The 24,477-nt window shown below is 37.1% G+C and overlaps 1 protein-coding gene across 2 annotated transcripts; it reads left to right on the forward strand.

Moving 5' to 3' along the window:
- The first annotated feature begins 1,440 nt into the window (after nucleotides 1–1,440).
- On the forward strand, nucleotides 1,441–23,693 carry LOC137404238 (pseudouridylate synthase 7 homolog). Of its 2 annotated transcripts, XM_068090402.1 has the most exons (13): nucleotides 1,441–1,529; nucleotides 2,133–2,229; nucleotides 2,949–3,121; nucleotides 4,210–4,311; nucleotides 4,648–4,803; nucleotides 8,911–9,105; nucleotides 9,935–10,105; nucleotides 11,105–11,340; nucleotides 13,975–14,093; nucleotides 14,360–14,526; nucleotides 14,675–14,746; nucleotides 21,772–21,906; nucleotides 23,083–23,693. In XM_068090402.1, the coding sequence occupies exons 1-13, from the start codon at nucleotides 1,455–1,457 to the stop codon at nucleotides 23,242–23,244; spliced, it is 1,860 nt and encodes a 619-aa protein (XP_067946503.1). In that variant the 5' UTR covers nucleotides 1,441–1,454; the 3' UTR covers nucleotides 23,245–23,693. The 2 variants fall into 2 exon arrangements, with proteins under 2 accessions (XP_067946503.1, XP_067946504.1); XM_068090403.1 differs by lacking the exon at nucleotides 8,911–9,105.
- Nucleotides 23,694–24,477: the final 784 nt, after the last annotated feature.

The raw sequence follows: 24,477 nt of genomic DNA on the forward strand, positions 1-24,477 counted from the left end.
CGGCTTGAGATCTCATTCGATCATTGTGTTTGATAAGATGTGTCATTGGCTTTAGAACTCATTCAGTCACTGTGTTTGATAAGATGTGTCATTGGCTTTAGATCTCATTCGATCATTGTGTTTGATAAGAGATATCATTGGCTTTAGATCTTGTTTGATCATTGTGTTTGATGAGAAATGTCATTTCTGTAATGACGTTAGTTTTTCATCGTATCTGATAGTGATTGAACCAAGAAACTGGTGCATAGGAAACAGGGAACACTGATTGCAAAAGATTAATCACCCGGTTCAACGGTTTTTTGGTCATTAATTTTAAATATCTAAAGTATAGTAGCACACCTTGAAGAAACTTTCAATTGTCTTTGAGAAGTTTCAAACTGACACTTTTAGATTTAGTTTATCCAGATTTTGGTTCTGATCAGTAACTGTTTTTTTTATTGGCGGCTTGTTACTCGCATATTGTAATGCCATCCACTGCAAATGTGAATTTTTGTAGCCCAATAAAATCATCACCAACAACCCAACAAGTTGGCATACCTATTTGTACTTACCTAGTGGTTTACAAAATGTAATGAGATCATTTGGCTGGTTTTTCAGCAGTACATGTAAAAAGCTTTCATTTGAAGCGCATCAGGGCAACACGTTATGTCATTGTGCTGCATCAAGTCCGATTTCAATATTGTATTTCCCAAGAAGCACTTTTTTAAGCTTTGATCATCAGCATCTCCATCACCAGTTACTTGTCATCTGATCATCAATGCTGAGCAAGAAGGCTTAATCCATGAAATCATCATACACTGCATAGTTGATACTAGCCAGTGGACAACAGTTGATGGTTTTTCACGGGCTCATCGAATTTGTTAACTGCATCACTGTACACATCGTTTGACTTGCCTCAATCAAACTCTAAAGATTTCTATACATCCGAGTTGCAGCACAACTTTTATTTAGTCATTTGAATTCAACTTAACAGCTACTGTGAAAATGGTTCAAATGTTTCTTTGAAACTCATTTACTGATTGGTCAAACCTGATTCATCTTAATTGGGATTTTGAGCTAAAAACTTTAGCAAAATGCATGCGGACATATGAAAAATATTTCCAAAAGATCGAACGTGAGAATATTTATTTTCATGCTAATTGAGACAGCAAAACATATCACTCACTAACCCTCAGTTAGGCAATTGAATTTCAAAGTGCAGACTGATCTACATTGTTTATTTAACATGGATGAGCTTTTTTAAAGTTAGATGACTATCCCTCCAATGCTGGTCAGGCTTCTGAGAAGTAATTCCTAGCTTGTTCACTAAGCAGAGATAGCAAAGAATAATATATTTATTGCATATCATCGTCACTTCAGCACTTAATGCATATGTTATATTTTAGACACCAAAATCGCTTAGCAAGTTACTTTAGTTTTTAAAAGCACACCCTATGATTAGTCCTTAGGTAGAAATGGAAGAACCACCGACCAAAAAGCCGAAAGTAGAAGATGAGGATGTTTCTTCACGTGAGGCTAACAAAAAGCTGGTGAGTTTAAAACATTCTGTGGCTCAAATTTTAAACTTTCAAGTTTCAACTATTAAGCTACAGAAATTGAAGGCAGTTTGCTTACTAGTTGCATTACATTGATCTTTTGCCGGTTGGCATTTCACTTTCCGCAGTTTCACTTGCCCACAGTTCTTCTAAAATATTTATCAAAGAATAAAAATTGGTAGGCAGAAATGCATCACCCAAGCATGACAGGTGTGCGTGCATTTCCATGTCAAAGCGAAGAAACTTCACAGCTCAGCCTCTGTCTCCCTTCGTTTAAGTAGCTTGCTATTTTGTGCTCTTTGAACATATTTTACCGCTTGTGTTGCCCATAAAAAGGAGATAAGGGTGGTGCCAGTCCAAATTAATCGCAAAAAATGAGAGATGACTGTCTTATGATAGCTTTATGTGATGCAGGAGATAGAGCTAATTGGAGTCTAACAAGTTACGTTCGTGAAATTGAGTGTAAGTTTATGTGGAATAGTATTCTAACACCTAAAGTTTCAAGTGTTTTTTTAAAAAGCTCAACAGATATATGATAAGAATCTACGGATCTTTCTGCAGTTGTGTTAGCAGGTTATATAGATAGCATTTCTTTAGATCGCTGAGAGTAGTTCAAAAGAGAGACGAGGACATTTGAGGGAGGCTGATGTTGGGATTATTTGCTACATCACTAGCGGGTTTAAACCCATAGTAGGTGAGGTCACTTTCTACAATCACTAAAAAGTTTCAACCCATAATAAGTAAGGTTACTTGTTGGAACTACCAGCAGAGATTGAAATGCCACTCAAGTAATATGTTATCAAAAAGAAATATTTTTGAAAATCTCGCAGAAGTAAATTGTTAAAAGTATTTCATATACCTGGAACATGAGCATAAAGTGGCCAGCTACTTGTGACAAATTATTTGATATATGAGTATGTGTGCACATATTATCTGATATATGAGTATATGTGCACATATTATCTGATATATGAGTATGTGTGCACATATCATTTGATACGTGAGTATGTGTGCACATATTATTTGATATATGAGTATGTGTGCACATGTTATCTAATATATGAGTATGTGTGCACATGTTATCTGATATATGAGTATGTGTGCACATATTATCTAATATATGAGTATGTGTGCACATATTATCTGATATATGAGTATGTGCGCACATATTATCTGATATATGAGCACATATTATCTGATATGTGGGTATATGAGCACATATTATCTGATGTGTGGGTATGTGTGCACATATTATCTGATATATGAGCACATATTATCTGGTATATGAGCACATGTTATCTGATATGTGGGTATGTGTGCACATATTATCTGATATATGAGCACATATTATCTGATGTGTGGGTATGTGTGCACATATTTTGTGTATTTTATATAATGCTTGTTTAATTAAAGGGGTTGTAAAACAGAGATTTTCAGACTTCATCGTCAATGAGGTAGACATGAATGGTGAGGTTGTGAGGCTAACAACGATGTCTGCAAAAGATTGCATCGGTATCTCACAAACAGATGATACAAGTCGAAAGTCAGATAGTGGCGATGTTTGTCCAATACCTGCAGCCGTGTTGGTCAGTGTTAAGCACGTGTAGTCAGCCTTATGATCAACCATTTGCACTGTATCAACCAATGAACTCTAGTTTACTATTTGTACTGTATCAACCATTGAACTCTAGTTTACTATTTGTACTGTATCAACCAATGAACTCTAGTTTACTACTTGCCCTGTATCAACCAATGAACTCTAGTTTACTATTTGTACTGTATCAACCAATGAACTCTAGTTTACTACTTGCCCTGTATCAACCAATGAACTCTAGTTTACTATTTGCACTTTGTCAGGTGCACTAACTGTCCTTTCGTATTAAATTGTTGAGTTGAAGCATAAAATTTTAAGTTGATATTAATGGCCTTGTATTCAGTCTCTCCTCTACTCAGTCCTCTGTATTCAGTCTCTCCTCTCAGCTACCACACGAAGGTATATATAAGCTTGTATATAAACCATGATAGGCTGTTTTCAGGTATCACGCGCATTGGATTTACCCTTACTATATTTTTATCCTTGGATCACTTGCTAAAAGAGAAATTTTACTAATGGCATGGAACTGGTTAAACTATTCTTCATATAGTCTGCACTTGTACGTAGAATCATAGATCCATAAAATTAAAAACCCATAGAGTTATATGAATATAGAATTATAGACCCATAGAATTATAGACTCATAAAATTATAGACTCGTAAAATTATATGAATATAGAATAATAGACCCACATAATTATAGACTCGTAGACTCATAGATTTAAAGACCCATAGAATTATATGCCCATGGAATTATAGACCCATAGACTTGTATGCCCATAGCATTATAGACCCATAGAATTGAATAGACCCATAGAATTAAAGACCCATAGAATTAGAGACTCGTAGCGTCATAGAATAATGAAGCCATAAAATTATAGACCCATAAAACCATAGACCTGCAAAATCATGATCTCATAAGATCATATGCTCACAGGATCATAGACTCACAAAATCATTGACATACAGGATCATAGACTCATGGGGGCGAGTGCCCATAGGTTTATGATCCTAAGTGGTTATCCTATGATTCTATGGGTTCCTGCACAGTTATAATATTTTGAGATTATTTAAGTTTAGAAGGAGCTAAAAGATCTGGTAGAAGATGATGAAAAGGAAAAATGTGTTAAAATAGAAGCACCCGTGAAAGCAGAAAGGAAGGCAATTCATGTGTATATAAAGGTTTGTCAATTTTTTTCTTGCTTTAGAATGGCTCCGGTAAATATCCTTATGCAGCGGCCGCAACACAGACACGTTACTTCTTGCTGTAATCGGAGATGCTGCAGCACACAACCTGTCTTTGGAGTGCTTTTCATCTTGCCTTGTGCTTTTCATCATAATCTTTTAGTGTACTAAATTTATGTTCACTTAAACCTTTAAAATTTTAGTAAAATTCACAAAGATTTCTAAGATTTTTATTTCATACCTGGCTACATTTTCTTTTCACAAGTTAATGATTTAAACATGTGTAGTCACATGTTTCACGTGGGTTTGTGCTCATCTTTCTCCATTGAACAGGACCATTTTACTGGGATGGATAGCAACTGTGTAGAAGTGGAAGGGGTGAAATACTTAGAGTTTAAGCTAAAATCCGGAGCAAGCAGAACGAAGAGGGAGGCTGCGTGGCCTAAAGATCGACAGCATTTGAGATTTACGCTCTACAAGGAGTTCAAGGTAATCACAATTTCTAGTTCGCAGCTCGATCATTCTACTTGTGCTTCTTCAGTTATTACTGACAGTTATTACTGGCATTTATTACTGACAGCTCGTCTGAGTGATAGTTGAATGCAAGGGGAATGTTTCACTAGTTAAAGGGTGACTTTCAACAAAATTCACATTACAGTTATTTGGTATCAAAAGATTCACCATGTCTTACTCTGTTGTGTTGTAGGTGCCAAATGTGTGGAAAAGTGATTACAAGCTCTTAAAAGCGCAAAAACGAAAAGCCGCCGTAGATTAGAATCTATTTATTTCTCTGACGTAACCACGAAATTTGATGATCGACTTGTCACGTATGTTCACACGTGAATTGAAAGGCCAATACAAAGCTCAATATAAAACTTATCGTAGTACTAGTTTATGACAAACACTTCGGGTTTTACCGAAGACCCCGTATCAAATATAGATGCTCGCTACTTTACAGTTGTTTTTCGGCCTGGTCTAATCGGCAAGTCGTAATCTGATTATGTGACCCAATACTTCGCAAATAATTTCTGCAGCACTTTTCCATTATCGCAAGTGAACAACAGGCTCGTCATGATTATCAGACAATGATATGTACTCCTTCAAGCTAAGGCTAAAAAATTAAACGAATTTTTACGGTAAGTTATAAGATATCACTCCTAAAAGTGACAGCATTACGATGACGATAAAACAGACGCGTAAGAACAATAGACATAGTTTTATTGAATGCGTGAAGTATATTTGTGAAAATATTTCGACGAATAGGGTTGCAAGAAAATGTAAACAGAAACCATCTCTCACAACTACATCACATTTGAGCCATTTTGGAAAGGGAATCCAAACTACAGCGGTTTCGTGTGGCTGCGATTTTCTGTTCGTTTTTGAGCTTTTAAGAGCTTGTAATCACCTTTTCACATATTTTGCACCTACAACACAACAGAGTAAAACATGGTGAATCTTTTCATATCAAATAAGGGTAATGTGAATTTTGTTGCAAGTTAACCTTTAAGTATAATAGGCAACTAGTAAATGAGATTCTATTTAATAGGCAACTAGTACATGAGATTCTATATAATAGGTAACTAGTACATGAGATGCTATATAATAGGCAACTAGTACATGAGATTCTATATAATAGGCAACTAGTACATGAGATTCTATATAATAGGCAACTAGTACATGAGATGCTATATAATAGGTAACTAGTACATGAGATTCTATATAATAGGCAACTAGTACATGAGATTCTATATAATAGGCAACTAGTACATGAGATTCTATATAATAGGCAACTAGTACATGAGATTCTATATAATAGGCAACTAGTAAATGAGATTCTATTTAATAGGCAACTAGTACATGAGATTCTATATAATAGGTAACTAGTACATGAGATGCTATATAATAGGCAACTAGTACATGAGATTCTATATAATAGGCAACTAGTACATGAGATTCTATATAATAGGCAACTAGTACATGAGATTCTATATAATAGGTAACTAGTACATGAGATTCTATATAATAGGTAACTAGTACATGAGATGCTATATAATAGGCAACTAGTACATGAGATGCTATATAATAGGCAACTAGTACATGAGATTCTATATAATAGACAACTAGTACATGAGATTCTATATAATAGGTAACTAGTACATGAGATTCTATATAATAGGCAACTATTACATGAGATTCTATATAATAGGCAACTAGTACATGAGATTCTATATAATAGGTAACTAGTACATGAGATTCTATATAATAGGTAACTAGTACATGAGATTCTATATAATAGGTAACTAGTACACGAGATTCTATATAATAGGTAACTAGTTCATGAGATTCTATATAATAGGCAACTAGTACATGAGATTCTATATAATAGACAACTAGTACATGAGATTCTATATAATAGACAACTAGTACATGAGATTCTATATAATAGGTAACTAGTACATGAGATGCTATGTATTAGGCAACTAGTACATGAGATTCTATATAATAGACAACTAGTACATGAGATTCTATATAATAGGTAACTAGTACATGAGATGCTATGTATTAGGCAACTAGTACATGAGATTCTATATACTAGGCAACTAGTACATGAGAACAGGATTCTTTATAAAATCATCCATAATAGTTTGTCATGCACTTGTAGCAGAGGTAAATGAGAAGAGGGAGTTATCGTCCTTTTAGCCTTATAACTGGCTGTAGGTTTAACCGCCTGACTACCCTATCGGCAACTGACTATCGGCAATGTACTGTTGGCAACTGACTATCGGCAATGTGCTATGGGCAATGTACTATGGGCAATGTACTATGGGCAATGTACTATGGGCAATGTGCTATGGGCAATGTACTATGGGCAATGTGCTATGGGCAATGTACTATGGGCAATGTGCTATGGGCAATGTACTATGGGCAATGTACTATGGGCAATGTACTATTGGCACTTGAATTTTTGCAATTGGAAATGAGTTATTATCGAGTTGCGTTTTGCATTTATTACCTCCAGACGACCTTGTTTAAGATGCATGATATATCAAATCATAAAGCTTTCTGAATCATTATCTTTCTCTGTACAATTGAATGGAGTAGTGAATGAGCTGCAGTAGAAAAGCATAGTCTGCATAGTCATAGTCTGCATTGAAATGTACGGTAATATAGAGATGAATGAGAGCAAGCCTCAACTTACCTTTGCTAAGCTTGGTAAGTATCAAAAGGCTCTTATCGCTCCACATTATAGTTTATATATAGGATATACATTTATATATGGGCATGTGTGTATATGATATATATACATGTACATATCTACACGGTATACATATTTTATTATTTGAAATGTATGTACATCTATATATATATTTCTCAAAGCTTGTTTTCTGTCGTTTTTCTTCCAGTATGTCTAGTTATAGCTATTAAAACTTTGGGATTATAATTTAATATTCTGCTGAACTTGTACTCTCAAAGATTGCGACCACAGTTTTGCAATGCAGTGCACTAATCACGAGACCCTGTAAGCTCTTGCATTACATAGCTCTTACTACATAGCATATACATTCTTTTTCGCTTTCACACCCAAAATGACATATTAATTGAAACTCTACCAACTCTTTGAGCTCTTTGAAATGCGATGCTTTTTCCTCTTCCGTTGTACTAGGGCTAATTTGTTTTCCTTAAAATGGTATCAAGAATGATTTTACTTGAAATTAAAATTTGGCTATCATATCTCAGTTCATCATCATTCGTCATGCTAACAGATTCAGGTTTGCAAACAGATAAAATGATAAAACTTTTAGTTAAAAGTTTTAGTTAAAAGTTTTAGTTAAAAGTTTACTAAAATACAAAATCTCCTTTCAAGTATGTTTTTAGTAAGCTCATTTCATATAAGTTAGATTCAGCGTTTATGTTACACGTCTATCTTGAAGGTAAAAACTCTTCACTTACTGCATTGTAATGCTATATTTTTTGTCAAATCATACCCACAAAATGCGCTAAAGATATTGTAGGTAACTATAGTTACTAAGGTTAACATATGGTTTTGTTACTATTTTCTAATGATGATAATTTTCAACAGGAGGTAATTGCATTAGATAATTATTAAGAGTTTCTCTACCACTCTATACGATATTTTCACCTTATGATGCCAACACTGAAACGAATGAAAATCATATATAATCGTATACCAAGTAATTTTTCATTGTAATCATAGCTAAACAGACTATATTTAGCCATTACTTGCTAATGATTTCACATTTGCATTTAAACACATTTACAGTTTTCTTTTTTCTCCTAATTTATTTCAACAAAACACTTTTCTCATGATACGAAATTTAAAAGTTGTAGTTTAACTTTGACTTTTGCTGCTTTGACCTTTTAATAAAGAAGTGTGTGAATAATTGGAGTCATCTGACCAAACTACAGTTAGTAATATTATTATGCCTACTATGTAATGATAAAATTCATTGATGAAGCACCGATACTGTTCCAAACGTTTGTATTTTTATAGAATGTCTCATTTTGCAATGTTACTTGGCACAAGCTTGAAGCAACATTGTTTTGTAATTGGCTGTTGTTGGCACCTGGTTTAAGGACACGATGGAAGCGATAGACATCATCTCTAAATACTCGGGTATTAAGGCCCAACAGTTTAACTACGCCGGGACGAAGGATCGTCGAGCAAAGACTAGTCAGAGAGTCAGTCTGTTCAAGGTCGACGCTAGGAAACTTGAGAAGACGAATACCAAGTTGCGTGGCATGGTCTTAGGGAACTTTGAATACTCCAAGGTTAGTTAGCCCCTTTACATATCTCAAGCCTTGGTCTCTGAACAGTAATATCTATTATCAGTCTATTGACTGCCCTATTTCTTGCCTTGTGCAGTAATGCTTAGCCTATCTTGACAAACTGTTGTTTTTGCGGAGTTGTCTCCTGACGAGCGGAGCAAGCAAAACAACAGCTTGTCACAATACGCACTGCACCTGTTGCATCAGCTGCACTGCAAGGGAGTGGTTCTCTTTCGTCTGTGCGGCTTGGCTGCGATGTTATTTCGGTCGCTCCATTGATAATCATAACGGATTTAGCCCAAAATCTTCTGTAGAAAAAAATAACAAAAATGTTTAACCAGAGACCAGTCTCTGCGGTAAACTAAAGTTAATAGAACTTGAGAACTTAGGCAACAACAGCAACTAAACATGTTGTTATTTGTGTGCTCAGTCAGTTTTATTTGTATTTTTGTATCAGTCAGTTTTATTTGTTTTTATTGATTTTATTTTTAATTAATTTTATTCTTAAGTTCTACTAAAGTTTATCGCAGAGACTGGTCTCTGGTTAAACATTTGTGTCTTATCTTTTTCTACTTAAAATTTTGGGCCGAATCCGTTATGATTACCAATGGAGCGACCAAAATAACATAGCAGCCGAGCTGCAAAGACGGAAGAGAACAACTCCCTTTCAGTGCAGCTGATGCATCAGGTGCAGTGCGTATTGTGACAAGTTGTTGTTTTGCTTTCTCCGCTCTACGGGGGACAACTCCACAAACAACAACAGTTTGTCGAGACAGGCTAAGTAATGCTCATTCAGACAATCAAGTTTTAGTAAGTTTTATGTTTTATACAGGAAAAGATTTCTTTGGGTCAGCTGGCCGGAAATCGCTTTAAGGTAGTTGTGAGGAATGTGGAAACAACTACTGACAATGTATTCGACATGACACAGTCTCTCCAGAGTTTAGGGTTCATCAACTACTTTGGTATGCAGAGGTTTGGGACGACATCAACTCCTACATATGAAGTTAGTCGGGTTTTGTTTGTAGTAGCATGTGGTGCCATGTTGACCAATCACTGAGTTATGTGGTACCATGTTGACCAATCACTGGGTTATGTTATACTTTGTACTTCTGAACAGTTACTAGGTTATGTTATATCTTGTACTACTGATCAGTTGCTAGGTTATGTTGTACCTTGTACTACTAATTAGTTACTAGGTTATGTTATACCTTGTACTACTAATCGGTTACTAGGTTATGTTATACCTTGTACTACTGATTAGTTACTAGGTTATATTACACCTTGTACTACTGATTAGTTACTACGTTATATTACACCTTGTACTATGGATCAGTTACTAGGTTATGTTCTACCTTGTACTACTGATCAGTCGCTAGGTTATGTTATACCTTGTACTACTAATCGGTTACTAGGTTATGTTATACCTTGTACTACTGATTAGTTACTAGGTTATATTACACCTTGTACTATGGATCAGTTACTAGGTTATGTTCTACCTTGTACTACTGATCAGTCGCTAGGTTATGTTGTACCTTGTACTACTAATTAGTTACTAGGTTATGTTATACCTTGTACTACTGATCAGTTACTAGGTTATGTTATACCTTGTACTACTGATCAGTCGCTAGGTTATGTTATACCTTGTACTACTAATCAGTCGCTAGGTTATGTTATACCTTGTACTACTGATCAGTCGCTAGGTTATGTTATACCTTGTACTACTAATCGGTTACTAGGTTATGTTATACCTTGTACTACTGATCAGTCGCTAGGTTATGTTCTACCTTGTACTACTGATCAGTCGCTAGGTTATGTTCTACCTCTTCCATAATATTTTTTCGTCTGCCTGGTTTTTTTAAAGGAAAATTTCAATCAACCATTATTGACATTAACAAGCAAGATTAAGTGCACATCGTCTTTGACAAAAGAGATAAAAGGAATTTTGCAGTCTTCTATACCTGTTCCTCGGAAGGGAGTGAAAGTATTTTCGGTTTTGTTTTAGATTGGCTTGCACATATTGAAAGGCTTATTAACAAAAGCCATTGATCTTATAATGGCTAGTCGAGACGGCGAGCTGCCTCAAGCAACTGAGGCTAAAATAGCTTGGGTAGAAAAACGAAATGCTAAGGAGGCCCTACTGAAGCTTCCTAAGTCGTGTAATATAGAAAGGAGGCTAATGCAAGGAGTTGTCAGCTCCAGCGAAGACAGTCTACACTCCGCACTTGCTGCTATTCCAAGGTAAGTTTATAAAGTCTCTTGCTGCATATTGTTGGTGTGGATAATAAGAGGCTAATTGAGAATGGTTTATTCAAATCCTTTACATTCTAGTCAATTCTAGAGAAGCTTTTTCCAATAGCCACAGTTAGCATTCACTGGGTTTCCATGCTTCAAATGGATTTGGAGTTTACCTCTGCCGACGAATTTGCACCCTACCATTTCTACGATTCAGAGTTGCACTTAATCAATTTTACCACGATTAGCGATGCACTCCCCAAATCAGAACTTGTTAAAGTGGACTCGCTTTCGAGTCACGGTCACTTTTCAATTCACACTTTGTACACTCATTGCACTAACTCAGCGAGTATACCTTATCAGAATTTTATTTGTTATTAATAGTATTATTATTCCTCTATATCACAAAATAGCAACAGAATTTACAACTTGCTATACCGTTATTACTTTAAAGACCGCATTAACAACAATTACTTCTAGTAAAATAAAAAACCTTTTTTATGTTAGAAGAGTTAAGCCTAGGAAAAGGCCGGCCCCGGTGCAGTGGGAATCTGTACAATCGGTAGGTTCAGTTTTTTAATGAATAAGGTAATAAAATAAATAAAAAGGTAATTATCTCATCCTCATACCTATTGTTGGCAATAATAATTAGAATATACCAACATGGTAGTATGATGAAATGTGCTGAACTTTTACACCTCCATTGGGGAGAGCTTTACTAGGTATTATCGATTTGAATCCATCATCAGTGAGCGTTTCTATGAAGTCGAATAATAATCTAACAGCGTACGCCTTTGCAAAATGGAGTGGAATCCGTTCTGATTTCACCATTTCTATGATTTGGAGTGAAAGAAACTCCGAATGCATTTAAAGCATGGAAACAGTAATGAATGTAACAAAAATATATAAGAATGCACCAGCATAGGTGTGTTTACAATAGTGTGTGTATCATACACATCTTATGGTTGAGTACTGAGCAGTTAGTGACATATACTTAATTGCCCAGCGTATGTGGTCTCTGTTCTAGATGAATATTTTACACATTCTCTTAACGATAGTACATTTAATTTATTGCTTGCACACTTGCCAATAGCCAAACTGTTGGCATTCGGTGTGAACACCGGACTATGCATAGCTGTGCTTGCATGTTCTGCCCACTCATTTTCAAATGACTGTTTGAAAATGGCCTTATTGATTCTGTCATTCATATTGTCTATAATAAATATATGGAATGAATAAATGCAGGTGCTGGAACTACCCGAGTTGATTAGTGAACAAATCGTGTGGACTTATGTTACTGGTGATATTATCAACACTTGGGCAGTGCAGGCTCTGATTGCTGATGTTTGACATTGAGTTTGAGTTTTGACATTCCAAATGAGACACTGTTTCATCTCATGACTGTTAAATGACAGAGACTGCCATTCATGAGTGTTAAATGACAGAGACTGCCACTCATGAGTGTTAAATGACAGAGACTGCCAATCATGAGTGTCAAATGACTGAGACTGCCACTCATGAGTTTCAAATGGCTGAGACTGTCACTCATGAGTGTCAAATGACAGAGACTGCCGTTCATGAGTGTTAAATGACAGAGACTGCCACTCATGAGTGTTAAATGACAGAGACTGCCACTCATGAGTTTCAAATGACAGAGACTGCCACTCATGAGTGTTAAATGACAGGGACTGCCACTCATGAGTGTCAAATGACAGAGACTGTCACTCATGAGTGTTAAATGGCTGAGACTGTCACTCATGAGTGTCAAATGACTGAGACTGCCACTCACGAGTGTTAAATGACTGAGACTGCCACTCATGAGTGTTAAATGACTGAGACTGCCACTCATGAGTGTTAAATGACAGAGACTACCACTCATGACTGTTAAATGGCTGAGACTGCCGATCATGAGTGTCAAATGGCTGAGACTGCCGATCATGAGTGTCAAATGGCTGAAACTGTCACTCATGAGTGTCAAATGACTGAGACTGCCACTCACGAGTGTTAAATGACTGAGACTGCCACTCATGAGTGTTAAATGACTGAGACTGCCACTCATGAGTGTTAAATGACAGAGACTACCACTCATGACTGTTAAATGGCTGAGACTGCCGATCATGAGTGTCAAATGGCTGAGACTGCCGATCATGAGTGTCAAATGGCTGAAACTGCCACTCATGAGTGTTAAATGACTGAGGACAATGTATTTATTGTCGAATTTATTAGCAATGCAAATGCTTGTCAAAGACAAGCATTTGCATTTGTTAAATAATGCTTGCGTAATATGTTTATATGATAGTAATAGTATATAAAATAGACGTTCCTATAATGTCTACCTCCCATAACGTAAATTCCAGATAACGTCAAAAATGTATGTGAAGTTTTTGCTTCCTATGACGTAAAAAATTCCATATGCCATGTGTTGTCGGGCAAGTTCTCAAATGAACGTTAATCTATTTTGCCGCACTTGTGAAAGAAAAAACAACGTTTATGTAGCATTATACTTGTTATATATGTATAAAACTTTCGCAAAAATCTAGTTCATCGTGATAGGTATATATGTACTAGTAACTCATTGAGTCATGCATAGGTATATATCTACTAGTAACTCATAGTAACGTCCTTTAGCCTGTATTGCAGAACAACCCGGCTCCTCTACCTGCATAGCTACCAGAGTCTTATTTGGAATAGGGTCGCCTCACTCAGGATACAGAAGTATGGCCTAATGCCTCTCGCAGGTGACCTTATTTATATCAAGGGTAAGTTCGCCTCATCCGTCTGTCCTTTTGCTAAGAGTGAAACATTTTTGTCATTCTCTCTCTATGATAAGGTAGAAGGAAAAACTTGAGGGTATTTTTGACATTTCAGTTTGCCTTTAGTCATTCATTGTTTAGTGTTGTTGAGGATTACATAGTGCTCATTGTTCACCATTGGTAAGGCTTATTTACTATCCATGAACCCACTATCAGCGTAAAACTTGATTTTATTTCTTGTTTTAGTTATTTATTGTCTCCATCTTTGCCAGATTATAATTCATCCACCCACAACTCCGAAGAGGATAATATCATCGACAGAGAACAACTCACAAAGTCTCAAGTTCGTCATCTGTCAGCAGATGAACTTAAAAACTACACGATTTATGACGTCGTCATTCCATTGCCTGGTTACAACATAATACTGCCTGAGAATGAGGTTGTGCATCTTTTATCAGCCAATTTATGATACATTTTGTAGTTTGCTATTTTTCAGCCACGCAGTTTGTCAAATTTGATTTAGCCCATCAATATTTGCTATATGTTAATGCATTCTTGTAATGGCATCGCTGTATGTATTATTGCAGACAGGAGAGATGATAACAGAATTATTGAAAGAACAGAACTTATCAATAACCTCTCTCAAATGTGCTGGAAAAGTAAGTCTTCATTCTGTTTTTCTTTGGTTGAAGCTTGAGAGTTTTCTCGGCTTGTTTAGCTTTGTTAATAATAGTTTTCTAGACAGCTTCTTTTTACTAGCCAGACATACTACGCACTTCACTCCTTTAGCGCCTTGCCAACTCTCTAGTATTATTTCTAGAAGACTCACGCAATTGGTATTTGGCGAAGTAGTAGCTAATTAAAACCTAGCCCTTGTTCCTTCAGCCATGTTGTTCCTTTTAAGACTTCAAGTTGTGTATGTTGGTTCAGTTTTAGGTAATGAACATTGTTGGTGAAGTAAGTGTTCTGCTTATTGTTGCTTGAACTTGCAATTTTGGTAAACATTTGAGACTCCCCTCCAGTGACACAAATATTGAACGAGAAATGTGGAAGTATGATAGGATATCCTTGCAATCGACTCTCTGTCACGTTACGCGGATTCGCCGTCTATAATGCCTATTTTGATTTCATCACACTCAAATCTCAACTTCCCTTCACCTCATCATGTTACACTGTATTGCAGCCAGCGTTCAATTCGACATCTAAAGTTATTAAATTTTCATAATATGACTTATGGTTTCTGTGTAGTTAATTTCTTTTGTAGTTCTCCTTATGGTTACTGTGGTTATCAGAGTTACTATAGTTAGTAGAGGTACTGTAGTTAGTAGAGTTACTGTAGTTAAAGTTACCTTAGATAGTAGAGTTACCATAGTTAGTAGAGTTACCATAGTAAAGTTACTGTAGTTGGTAGAATTGTCATAGTTAGTAGAGTTACCGTAGTTAGTAAAGTTACCTTAGTAGAGTTACCTTAGTTAGTGGAGTTACTGCAGTTAGTAGAGTTACTGTAGTTAGTAGAGTTACTTTAGTTAGTAAGGTTAGCATAGTTAGTAGAGTTACCATAGTTAGTAGCGTTACCTTACTTAGTAGAATTACCTTAGTTAGCAGGGTAACTAGAGTTAGTAGAGTTACCTTATTTAGTAGAGTCACTGTAGTTAGTAGAGTTTCTGTAGTTAGTAAAGTTACTGCAGTTAGTAGAGTTACTGTAGATAGTAGAGTTACTGCAGTTAGTAGAGTTACTGTAGATAGTAGAGTAGTAGTTAGCAGTGAAGTATAGGCTTTGGCCGTTTAATGATGTTTTTCTTACTCAGCTCAATAAAATTGTACTAGTTACCTGCCTCTTACTTACCTCTCAAATAACTGATCTCAGCACATGACAACTCGTTTTATTAAATATCTGCATGTTAGTTTTTGTTTAAGCTTTTAGTACTGTTTGTTCTGTACATAGACCTTTTAACTATACAGTTAATAGTTCATAGTATATATAGTTAATAAAGTTATTGTATAGTTAATAGGTTTATGGTTCTGTGCATGCATCATTCTCGCCTTGTTATCGTTTACATTACTGATCATGCACTGGCATTCTAATATGCCCTGAGATCATTAGATGTAATTACTATAGCTACAATTCTTCCAAAAAGGTGGTTGATTGGTGCAGTAGTAAGAGTGTCGGTATAGTAAGCTAAGTGCTGCTTCCAAAAGGTGGTTGATTAGTGCAGTAGTAAGAGTGTTAGTATAGTAAGCTAAGTGCTGCTTCCAAAAGGTGGTTGATTAGTGCAGTAGTAAGAGTGTTGGTATAGTAAGCTAAGTGTTGCTTCCAAAAGGTGGTTGATTGGTGCAGTAGTAAGAGTGTCGGTATAGTAAGCTAAGTGCTGCTTCCAAAAGGTGGTTGATTAGTGCAGTAGTAAGAGTGTCGGTATAGTAAGCTAAGTGCTGCTTCCAAAAGGTGGTTGATTGGTGCAGTAGTAAGAGTGTCGGTATAGTAAGCTAAGTGCTGCTTCCAAAAGGTGGTTGATTGGTGCAGTAGTAAGAGTGTTGGTATAGTAAGCTAAGTGCTGCTTCCAAAAGGTGGTTGATTGGTGCAGTAGTAAGAGTGTCGGTATAGTAAGCTAAGTGCTGCTTCCAAAAGGTGGTTGATTGGTGCAGTAGTAAGAGTGTTGGTATAGTAAGCTAAGTGCTGCTTCCAAAAGGTGGTTGATTAGTGCAGTAGTAAGAGTGTCGGTATAGTAAGCTAAGTGCTGCTTCCAAAAGGTGGTTGATTGGTGCAGTAGTAAGAGTGTCGGTATAGTAAGCTAAGTGCTGCTTCCAAAAGGTGGTTGATTGGTGCAGTAGTAAGAGTGTTAGTATAGTAAGCTAAGTGTTGCTTCCAAAAGGTGGTTGATTGGTGCAGTAGTAAGAGTGTCGGTATAGTAAGCTAAGTGTTGCTTCCAAAAGGTGGTTGATTGGTGCAGTAGTAAGAGTGTTGGTATAGTAAGCTAAGTGCTGCTTCCAAAAGGTGGTTGATTAGTGCAGTAGTAAGAGTGTTGGTATAGTAAGCTAAGTGTTGCTTCCAAAAGGTGGTTGATTGATGCAGTAGTAAGAGTGTCGGTATAGTAAGCTAAGTGCTGCTTCCAAAAGGTGGTTGATTGGTGCAGTAGTAAGAGTGTCGGTATAGTAAGCTAAGTGTTGCTTCCAAAAGGTGGTTGATTGGTGCAGTAATAAGAGTGTTGGTATAGTAAGCTAAGTGCTGCTTCCAAAAGGTGGTTGATTGGTGCAGTAGTAAGAGTGTTGGTATAGTAAGCTAAGTGTTGCTTCCAAAAGGTGGTTGATTGGTGCAGTAGTAAGAGTGTCGGTATAGTAAGCTAAGTGTTGCTTCCAAAAGGTGGTTGATTGTTGCAGTAGTAAGAGTGTCGGTATAGTAAGCTAAGTGCTGCTTCCAAAAGGTGGTTGATTGGTGCAGTAGTAAGAGTGTTGGTATAGTAAGCTAAGTGTTGCTTCCAAAAGGTGGTTGATTGGTGCAGTAGTAAGAGTGTCGGTATAGTAAGCTAAGTGCTGCTTCCAAAAGGTGGTTGATTGGTGCAGTAGTAAGAGTGTTGGTATAGTAAGCTAAGTGCTGCTTCCAAAAGGTGGTTGATTAGTGCAGTAGTAAGAGTGTCGGTATAGTAAGCTAAGTGCTGCTTCCAAAAGGTGGTTGATTGGTGCAGTAGTAAGAGTGTTGGTATAGTAAGCTAAGTGCTGCTTCCAAAAGGTGGTTGATTGGTGCAGTAGTAAGAGTGTCGGTATAGTAAGCTAAGTGTTGCTTCCAAAAGGTGGTTGATTGGTGCAGTAGTAAGAGTGTCGGTATAGTAAGCTAAGTGTTGCTTCCAAAAGGTGGTTGATTGGTGCAGTAGTAAGAGTGTCGGTATAGTAAGCTAAGTGCTGCTTCCAAAAGGTGGTTGATTGGTGCAGTAGTAAGAGTGTCGGTATAGTAAGCTAAGTGTTGCTTCCAAAAGGTGGTTGATTGGTGCAGTAGTAAGAGTGTCGGTATAGTAAGCTAAGTGTTGCTTCCAAAAGGTGGTTGATTGGTGCAGTAGTAAGAGTGTCGGTATAGTAAGCTAAGTGTTGCTTCCAAAAGGTGGTTGATTGGTGCAGTAGTAAGAGTGTCGGTATAGTAAGCTAAGTGCTGCTTCCAAAAGGTGGTTGATTGGTGCAGTAGTAAGAGTGTCGGTATAGTAAGCTAAGTGTTGCTTCCAAAAGGTGGTTGATTGGTGCAGTAGTAAGAGTGTCGGTATAGTAAGCTAAGTGTTGCTTCCAAAAGGTGGTTGATTAGTGCAGTAGTAAGAGTGTCGGTATAGTAAGCTAAGTGCTGCTTCCAAAAGGTGGTTGATTGGTGCAGTAGTAAGAGTGTCGGTATAGTAAGCTAAGTGTTGCTTCCAAAAGGTGGTTGATTAGTGCAGTAGTAAGAGTGTCGGTATAGTAAGCTAAGTGCTGCTTCCAAAAGGTGGTTGATTGGTGCAGTAGTAAGAGTGTCGGTATAGTAAGCTAAGTGTTGCTTCCAAAAGGTGGTTGATTGGTGCAGTAGTAAGAGTGTTAGTATAGTAAGCTAAGTGTTGCTTCCAAAAGGTGGTTGATTGGTGCAGTAGTAAGAGTGTTGGTATAGTAAGCTAAGTGCTGCTTCCAAAAGGTGGTTGATCAGTGCAGTAGTAAGAGTGTTAGTATAGTAAGCTAAGTGCTGCTTCCAAAAGGTGGTTGATCAGTGCAGTAGTAAGAGTGTTAGTATAGTAAGCTAAGTGCTGCTTCCAAAAGGTGGTTGATCAGTGCAGTAGTAAGAGTGTTGGTATAGTAAGCTAAGTGCTGCTTCCAAAAGGTGGTTGATCGGTGCAGTAGTAAGAGTGTCGGTATAGTAAGCTAAGTGTTGCTTCCAAAAGGTGGTTGATTGGTGCAGTAGTAAGAGTGTCGGTATAGTAAGCTAAGTGTTGCTTCCAAAAGGTGGTTGATTAGTGCAGTAGTAAGAGTGTCGGTATAGTAAGCTAAGTGCTGCTTCTATAAGGTGGTTGATTGGTGCAGTAGTAAGAGTGTCGGTATAGTAAGCTAAGTGTTGCTTCCAAAAGGTGGTTGATTGGTGCAGTAGTAAGAGTGTCGGTATAGTAAGCTAAGTGTTGCTTCCAAAAGGTGGTTGATTAGTGCAGTAGTAAGAGTGTCGGTATAGTAAGCTAAGTGCTGCTTCTATAAGGTGGTTGATTGGTGCAGTAGTAAGAGTGTTGGTATAGTAAGCTAAGTGTTGCTTCTATAAGGTGGTTGATTGGTGCAGTAGTAAGAGTGTCGGTATAGTAAGCTAAGTGTTGCTTCCAAAAGGTGGTTGATTAGTGCAGTAGTAAGAGTGTCGGTATAGTAAGCTAAGTGTTGCTTCCAAAAGGTGGTTGATTGGTGCAGTAGTAAGAGTGTCGGTATAGTAAGCTAAGTGCTGCTTCCAAAAGGTGGTTGATCAGTGCAGTAGTAAGAGTGTCGGTATAGTAAGCTAAGTGTTGCTTCCAAAAGGTGGTTGATTGGTGCAGTAGTAAGAGTGTCGGTATAGTAAGCTAAGTGTTGCTTCCAAAAGGTGGTTGATTGGTGCAGTAGTAAGAGTGTCGGTATAGTAAGCTAAGTGCTGCTTCCAAAAGGTGGTTGATTGGTGCAGTAGTAAGAGTGTCGGTATAGTAAGCTAAGTGCTGCTTCCAAAAGGTGGTTGATTGGTGCAGTAGTAAGAGTGTCGGTATAGTAAGCTAAGTGCTGCTTCCAAAAGGTGGTTGATCAGTGCAGTAGTAAGAGTCTTGGTATAGTAAGCTAAGTGCTGCTTCCAAAAGGTGGTTGATTGGTGCAGTAGTAAGAGTGTCGGTATAGTAAGCTAAGTGCTGCTTCCAAAAGGTGGTTGATCAGTGCAGTAGTAAGAGTCTTGGTATAGTAAGCTAAGTGTTGCTTCCAAAAGGTGGTTGATTGATGCAGTAGTAAGAGTGTCGGTATAGTAAGCTAAGTGCTGCTTCCAAAAGGTGGTTGATTGGTGCAGTAGTAAGAGTGTTAGTATAGTAAGCTAAGTGCTGCTTCCAAAAGGTGGTTGATTGGTGCAGTAGTAAGAGTGTCGGTAAGCTAAGTGTTGTGAGTTTGAATCCTACATGATGCAATATTTTTTACCAACCACCAACTGTAGCTTCGGATGAATTGGTTGACACAGCTCTTATTATAGTAAAAGGTAAAGTAAAGGTACACAAAAGCATTGTTTATTTTGCTTTGTCTCAAATTGGACATACTGTAAAACCTTTATTTGAACACCATAGCATTCTATTTATCAACCTTTTCCTTTGAATGGCGCTTTCTTAGATATAATGGTCAACTAAACGGTGACGCTCTATTTTTCAAACACTTCGTCAAAATGTCCAGAAGATCAATTTAACCCTTTTACGGTTAAATCTTATGTCGCCTATATTTTACACTCTCCTTTGGGCGGTGCGATAGTAGCCCTTGTGAATGCAATAAATCTGCTTACTAACCTCCAACTTGTCGCAGACTTTAAGAAACTATACATGAGGACGCTGATACATATTTCTCGCGGTTTATATCTATTGCTTGCAATTAACCTTTGATCTTATTAACGAACCTAATAATATATGATGATCTCATAATCTGCGCTGCAACTTGTTGAAGCTTTAAAGTTTTTTATTTCATTTTTAAATTTGAAGGCAAATTTTCATTCTATAGCTACATTTAACAAGGTTGCATAAAAGCTCATTACACTCGTCGATATGTTTGCTATAGTTTGCAGCCAAAACTAGATTTTTATGTGCAATAGAACTGGAGTTTTGAGGCTCGATCCATTTTAAGCTGAGTTCAGATTTCCGCAATCATGCTATCTAATAATATGCTATTAATCTGCAAATTTGTAAGCTTTATAATAATAATCTACCAAATACTACAAATATATATTAAGAACAAGGGATATAAACAAACCATAACTATAATACACGCAGCAGCTAAAGTTAACATTTTAAAACAAAAATTTTAGCTTTGTCTGCTCGTCCAGTTGCGTTCTGATTGTTGTTTCTCTTTGGAACCATTTCACATTCTTCTGGCTGATCAATACTGTGACAATATCTTCTAACCTCAACCCGTCTTTTGCACAGTTGAGCTAGTCGATATTAGCATCTAAACAATTTTTTAGCAAAGCAAAACTTACTCGATGCCATTTTGAATAGTTAGTTCTAGTGCAAATAAAGCGAAACCGCTTGTAATTAAAATAACCTCAAAATGTAGCGAATTTTTCATCATAAAAGCGAAAAGCTTTTCGCTCACAATACAGTTACTAATTATTTCAATAATGTTGTATGTTGCAATCAAAGTTTCTAATGAAAAACCTAAAGACTTAGAGTTGAAAAACGGACTTCGATACAAACAGAAACAATGAACGAATTAATTGTTATTGATGTAATTGAGCCATTATTGGTACGTTTTTTGGACTATTTTCTCTTGATCATTTGCTATTATTGGTTCGTAAAGATTAAAAATGTCAAATAGTATCAGTCAAATAGAAGTGGCTTTCCATTAAAGGGTGGTGCTCTATCTTTCAACTCTTTTCCCCATAGTGGCACTCAAACAGGGATGCCGCTCAAACAGAGCTGGCGTTCAAATTAAGGTGGCATTCAAATACAAGTTTTACGGTAGTTGAGGTCCTTGACTACTCTTAGTCTCTCACATTTAGTTGAAAGAATACAGTCTGCCTGGTTCATACCGACACCTGGTGGTTAAACCAAAGCAACTCTCCTCATCACTCTCCCATTACGATGATGTTACTGAGGAGTTGGTACAGTCCGACCTGGACATACTCAACAAGAAGGTGCAGCCTTTATCTTTTTCTTGCTATTGCAGTTCATCAAGAATTATAAAAAAATTAGGTGTGCTGAAATTATCAGTTCATGGTTGTAATTACAATATTTAACTATATCAATCATTCTATCGTTTCATTGATACTCTGCATAAAGTGGTGTGCTTGAAAATCATTAGTAGGTAGATGTCTGTGCATAGAGTTCTGTAGGTAATTGTCTTGGCATAGGGCTGTGTAGGTATATGTCTGTACATAGAGTTTTGTAGGTAGATGTCTGGGCATAGAGCTCTGTAGCTAGATTAACTGCGCATAAAGTTCTGTAGGCAAATGTCTGTGCATAAAGCTCTATAGGTAGATGTCTGGGCATAGTTCTGTAGCAGATGTCTGTGCATAGAGTTCTGTAAGTAGATTTCTCGGCATAGAGCTTTGTAGGTAGATGTCTGTGCGCAGTTCTGTAGATATATGTCTGCACATAGAGCTCTATAGGTAGATGTCTGTGTATAAAGCTCTGTAGGTGATGTCTGCGCATAAAGCTCTGTAGGTAGATTTCTGCGCATCGAGTTCTGTAGGTAGATGTATGGGCATAGACCTCTGTAGGTAGATGTCTATGTGTAGAAGTATGTTTGAAGATTGCATATAATTGTTTTCTTGTGTAAAGTCATAAAGGCAAAAGGTGATGGGTTGGTATGAAAACAGTTATTTATACCGTATTCACAAGAACAGACCCGTGTATCACTTGTCCCTAATCACTGTTGTACCGATTCACTGTTGTACCTAATCACTGTTGTCCTTAATCACAGTTGTCCCTAATCGCTGTTGTCCCTAATCACTGTTGTCCCTAATCACTGTTGTCCCTAATCACTGTTGTCCCTAATTGCTGTTGTCCTTAATCACTGTTGTCCCTAATCACTGTTGTCCCTAATCACTGTTGTAGGTAATCACTGTTGTCCCTAATCACTGTTGTAGGTAATCACTGTTGTACCTAATCACTGTTGTCCCTAATAACTGTTGTCCCTAATCACTGTTGTCCCTAATCACTGTTGTCCCTAATCGCTGTTGTTCCTAATCGCTGTTGTACCTAATCACTGTTGTCCTTAATCACTGTTGTCCCTAATCACTGTTGTTCCTAATCACTGTTGTCCTTCATCAGTCATGAAATTTGTCAAAAAAATTTCTTTATTCATCCAGAGTCTAGTGATTAAACATTCGGGAAAATTTCAAGCTCTAATTCTGGAATTTAGCCTGCCTTCTTCAAGCTATGCTACTATGTTACTGAGAGAAGTGATGAGGGTGGATACTTCTGCTGCACACCAGGCTAGTCTCAATCAGATGCGACAGACAGACCCCTGACTTAGTATATGGCTTTACAATGGATTTCTCTTAACACACATTAACAGGAAACTTGAGTGACTCTGTTTATACCAGTTGTTTATTCCCAGTTGCTACTATTTTTTTATAGCACATCATTGCTGTTGCTGCTTGATGTGAACAGCAAATTTGTAATTATAAACAGTTCCACTCAGGAGAACTTAGCTACTCTGGTCAATATCCATGCCTGTTACATGACTAAGGGCAACCCAACTCTCATCACCACCATCTGTTGATTAATTATTGTGATTCATCTTTGCCAAAATAGGCATGAGTCATGATAACATAGCTCATCTCGCTCCACACTTCAGCTTTTAACAAAGTTGCTGTAAGGTTTCCTTTGTTGTTGCTAGTTATTACTTCTAGTTGCTGTCATAACCTATAATATAGTTGCTGTTGATTGTCACAACTGACAAAAATACAAAGAATATACTTTGACTGTAACATGCCAAATATGGCAATGTTTTGCAGACGATAGTATATCGCTTGTAGTGGCTCTTTTGTGTATAAGTCTGTAAATCTTATAATTAATTTTCCTACGAGATGTTTGCTTCAAATACTTTCCTGGTAAAGTCTAAATCATCACTTCTGCAAACTTTTAACCTCAAGCATCGCTGCCAGAGTTTTTCATTTTTAGTGGTGTTCTTGCCAACTAAGGCTCATTCACACTATATGAGTATGTCGGCATTGTTGCCCTCTCACCGAATTTCCTTCAACTATGTGCCCTGGAAACCGATGGTATCGTCGAGGCAAAGCGGTTACGTCGAAAAAGTTTGCAGCTGTCAGCTTTTCAATAGTTCTCTGGTCATCTACAGCAGCATGTTCGATGTCTACCAGTTCAGCAATGGTGGTTGGTTGATCTGTATTTTCTTTCAAGACAGTTGTTGCAGTTTTATAACTGTAGTTCATCCTTTCTGCGATCGCATTGTATAGTGATAACGCTATGGTGCAGACTTTTCCTTGGTGTGAATGGATAGGCTTATGATAGTGTGAACGTTGTTATGACACAGGATCACTGAAGCACTGTGGTCACTGATATACATGTTTAGCAGCGATATTGTTGAGCCAGCATTTAGGAAACACAGCAGGTTGGCTAAGCATAGAGTGCAAGCATAGTTCTGAAATACTATTATAAAAAGCCAAGATTTGCTGTTCAATACAATTCTATAGCATCCTTATCATGGAGTAAACCAAGACACTGGTTTAGCAGCAATA

This window comes from Watersipora subatra, chromosome 9 (genome assembly GCF_963576615.1).
Source record: "Watersipora subatra chromosome 9, tzWatSuba1.1, whole genome shotgun sequence".
Taxonomy (NCBI): Eukaryota; Metazoa; Bryozoa; class Gymnolaemata; order Cheilostomatida; family Watersiporidae; genus Watersipora; species Watersipora subatra.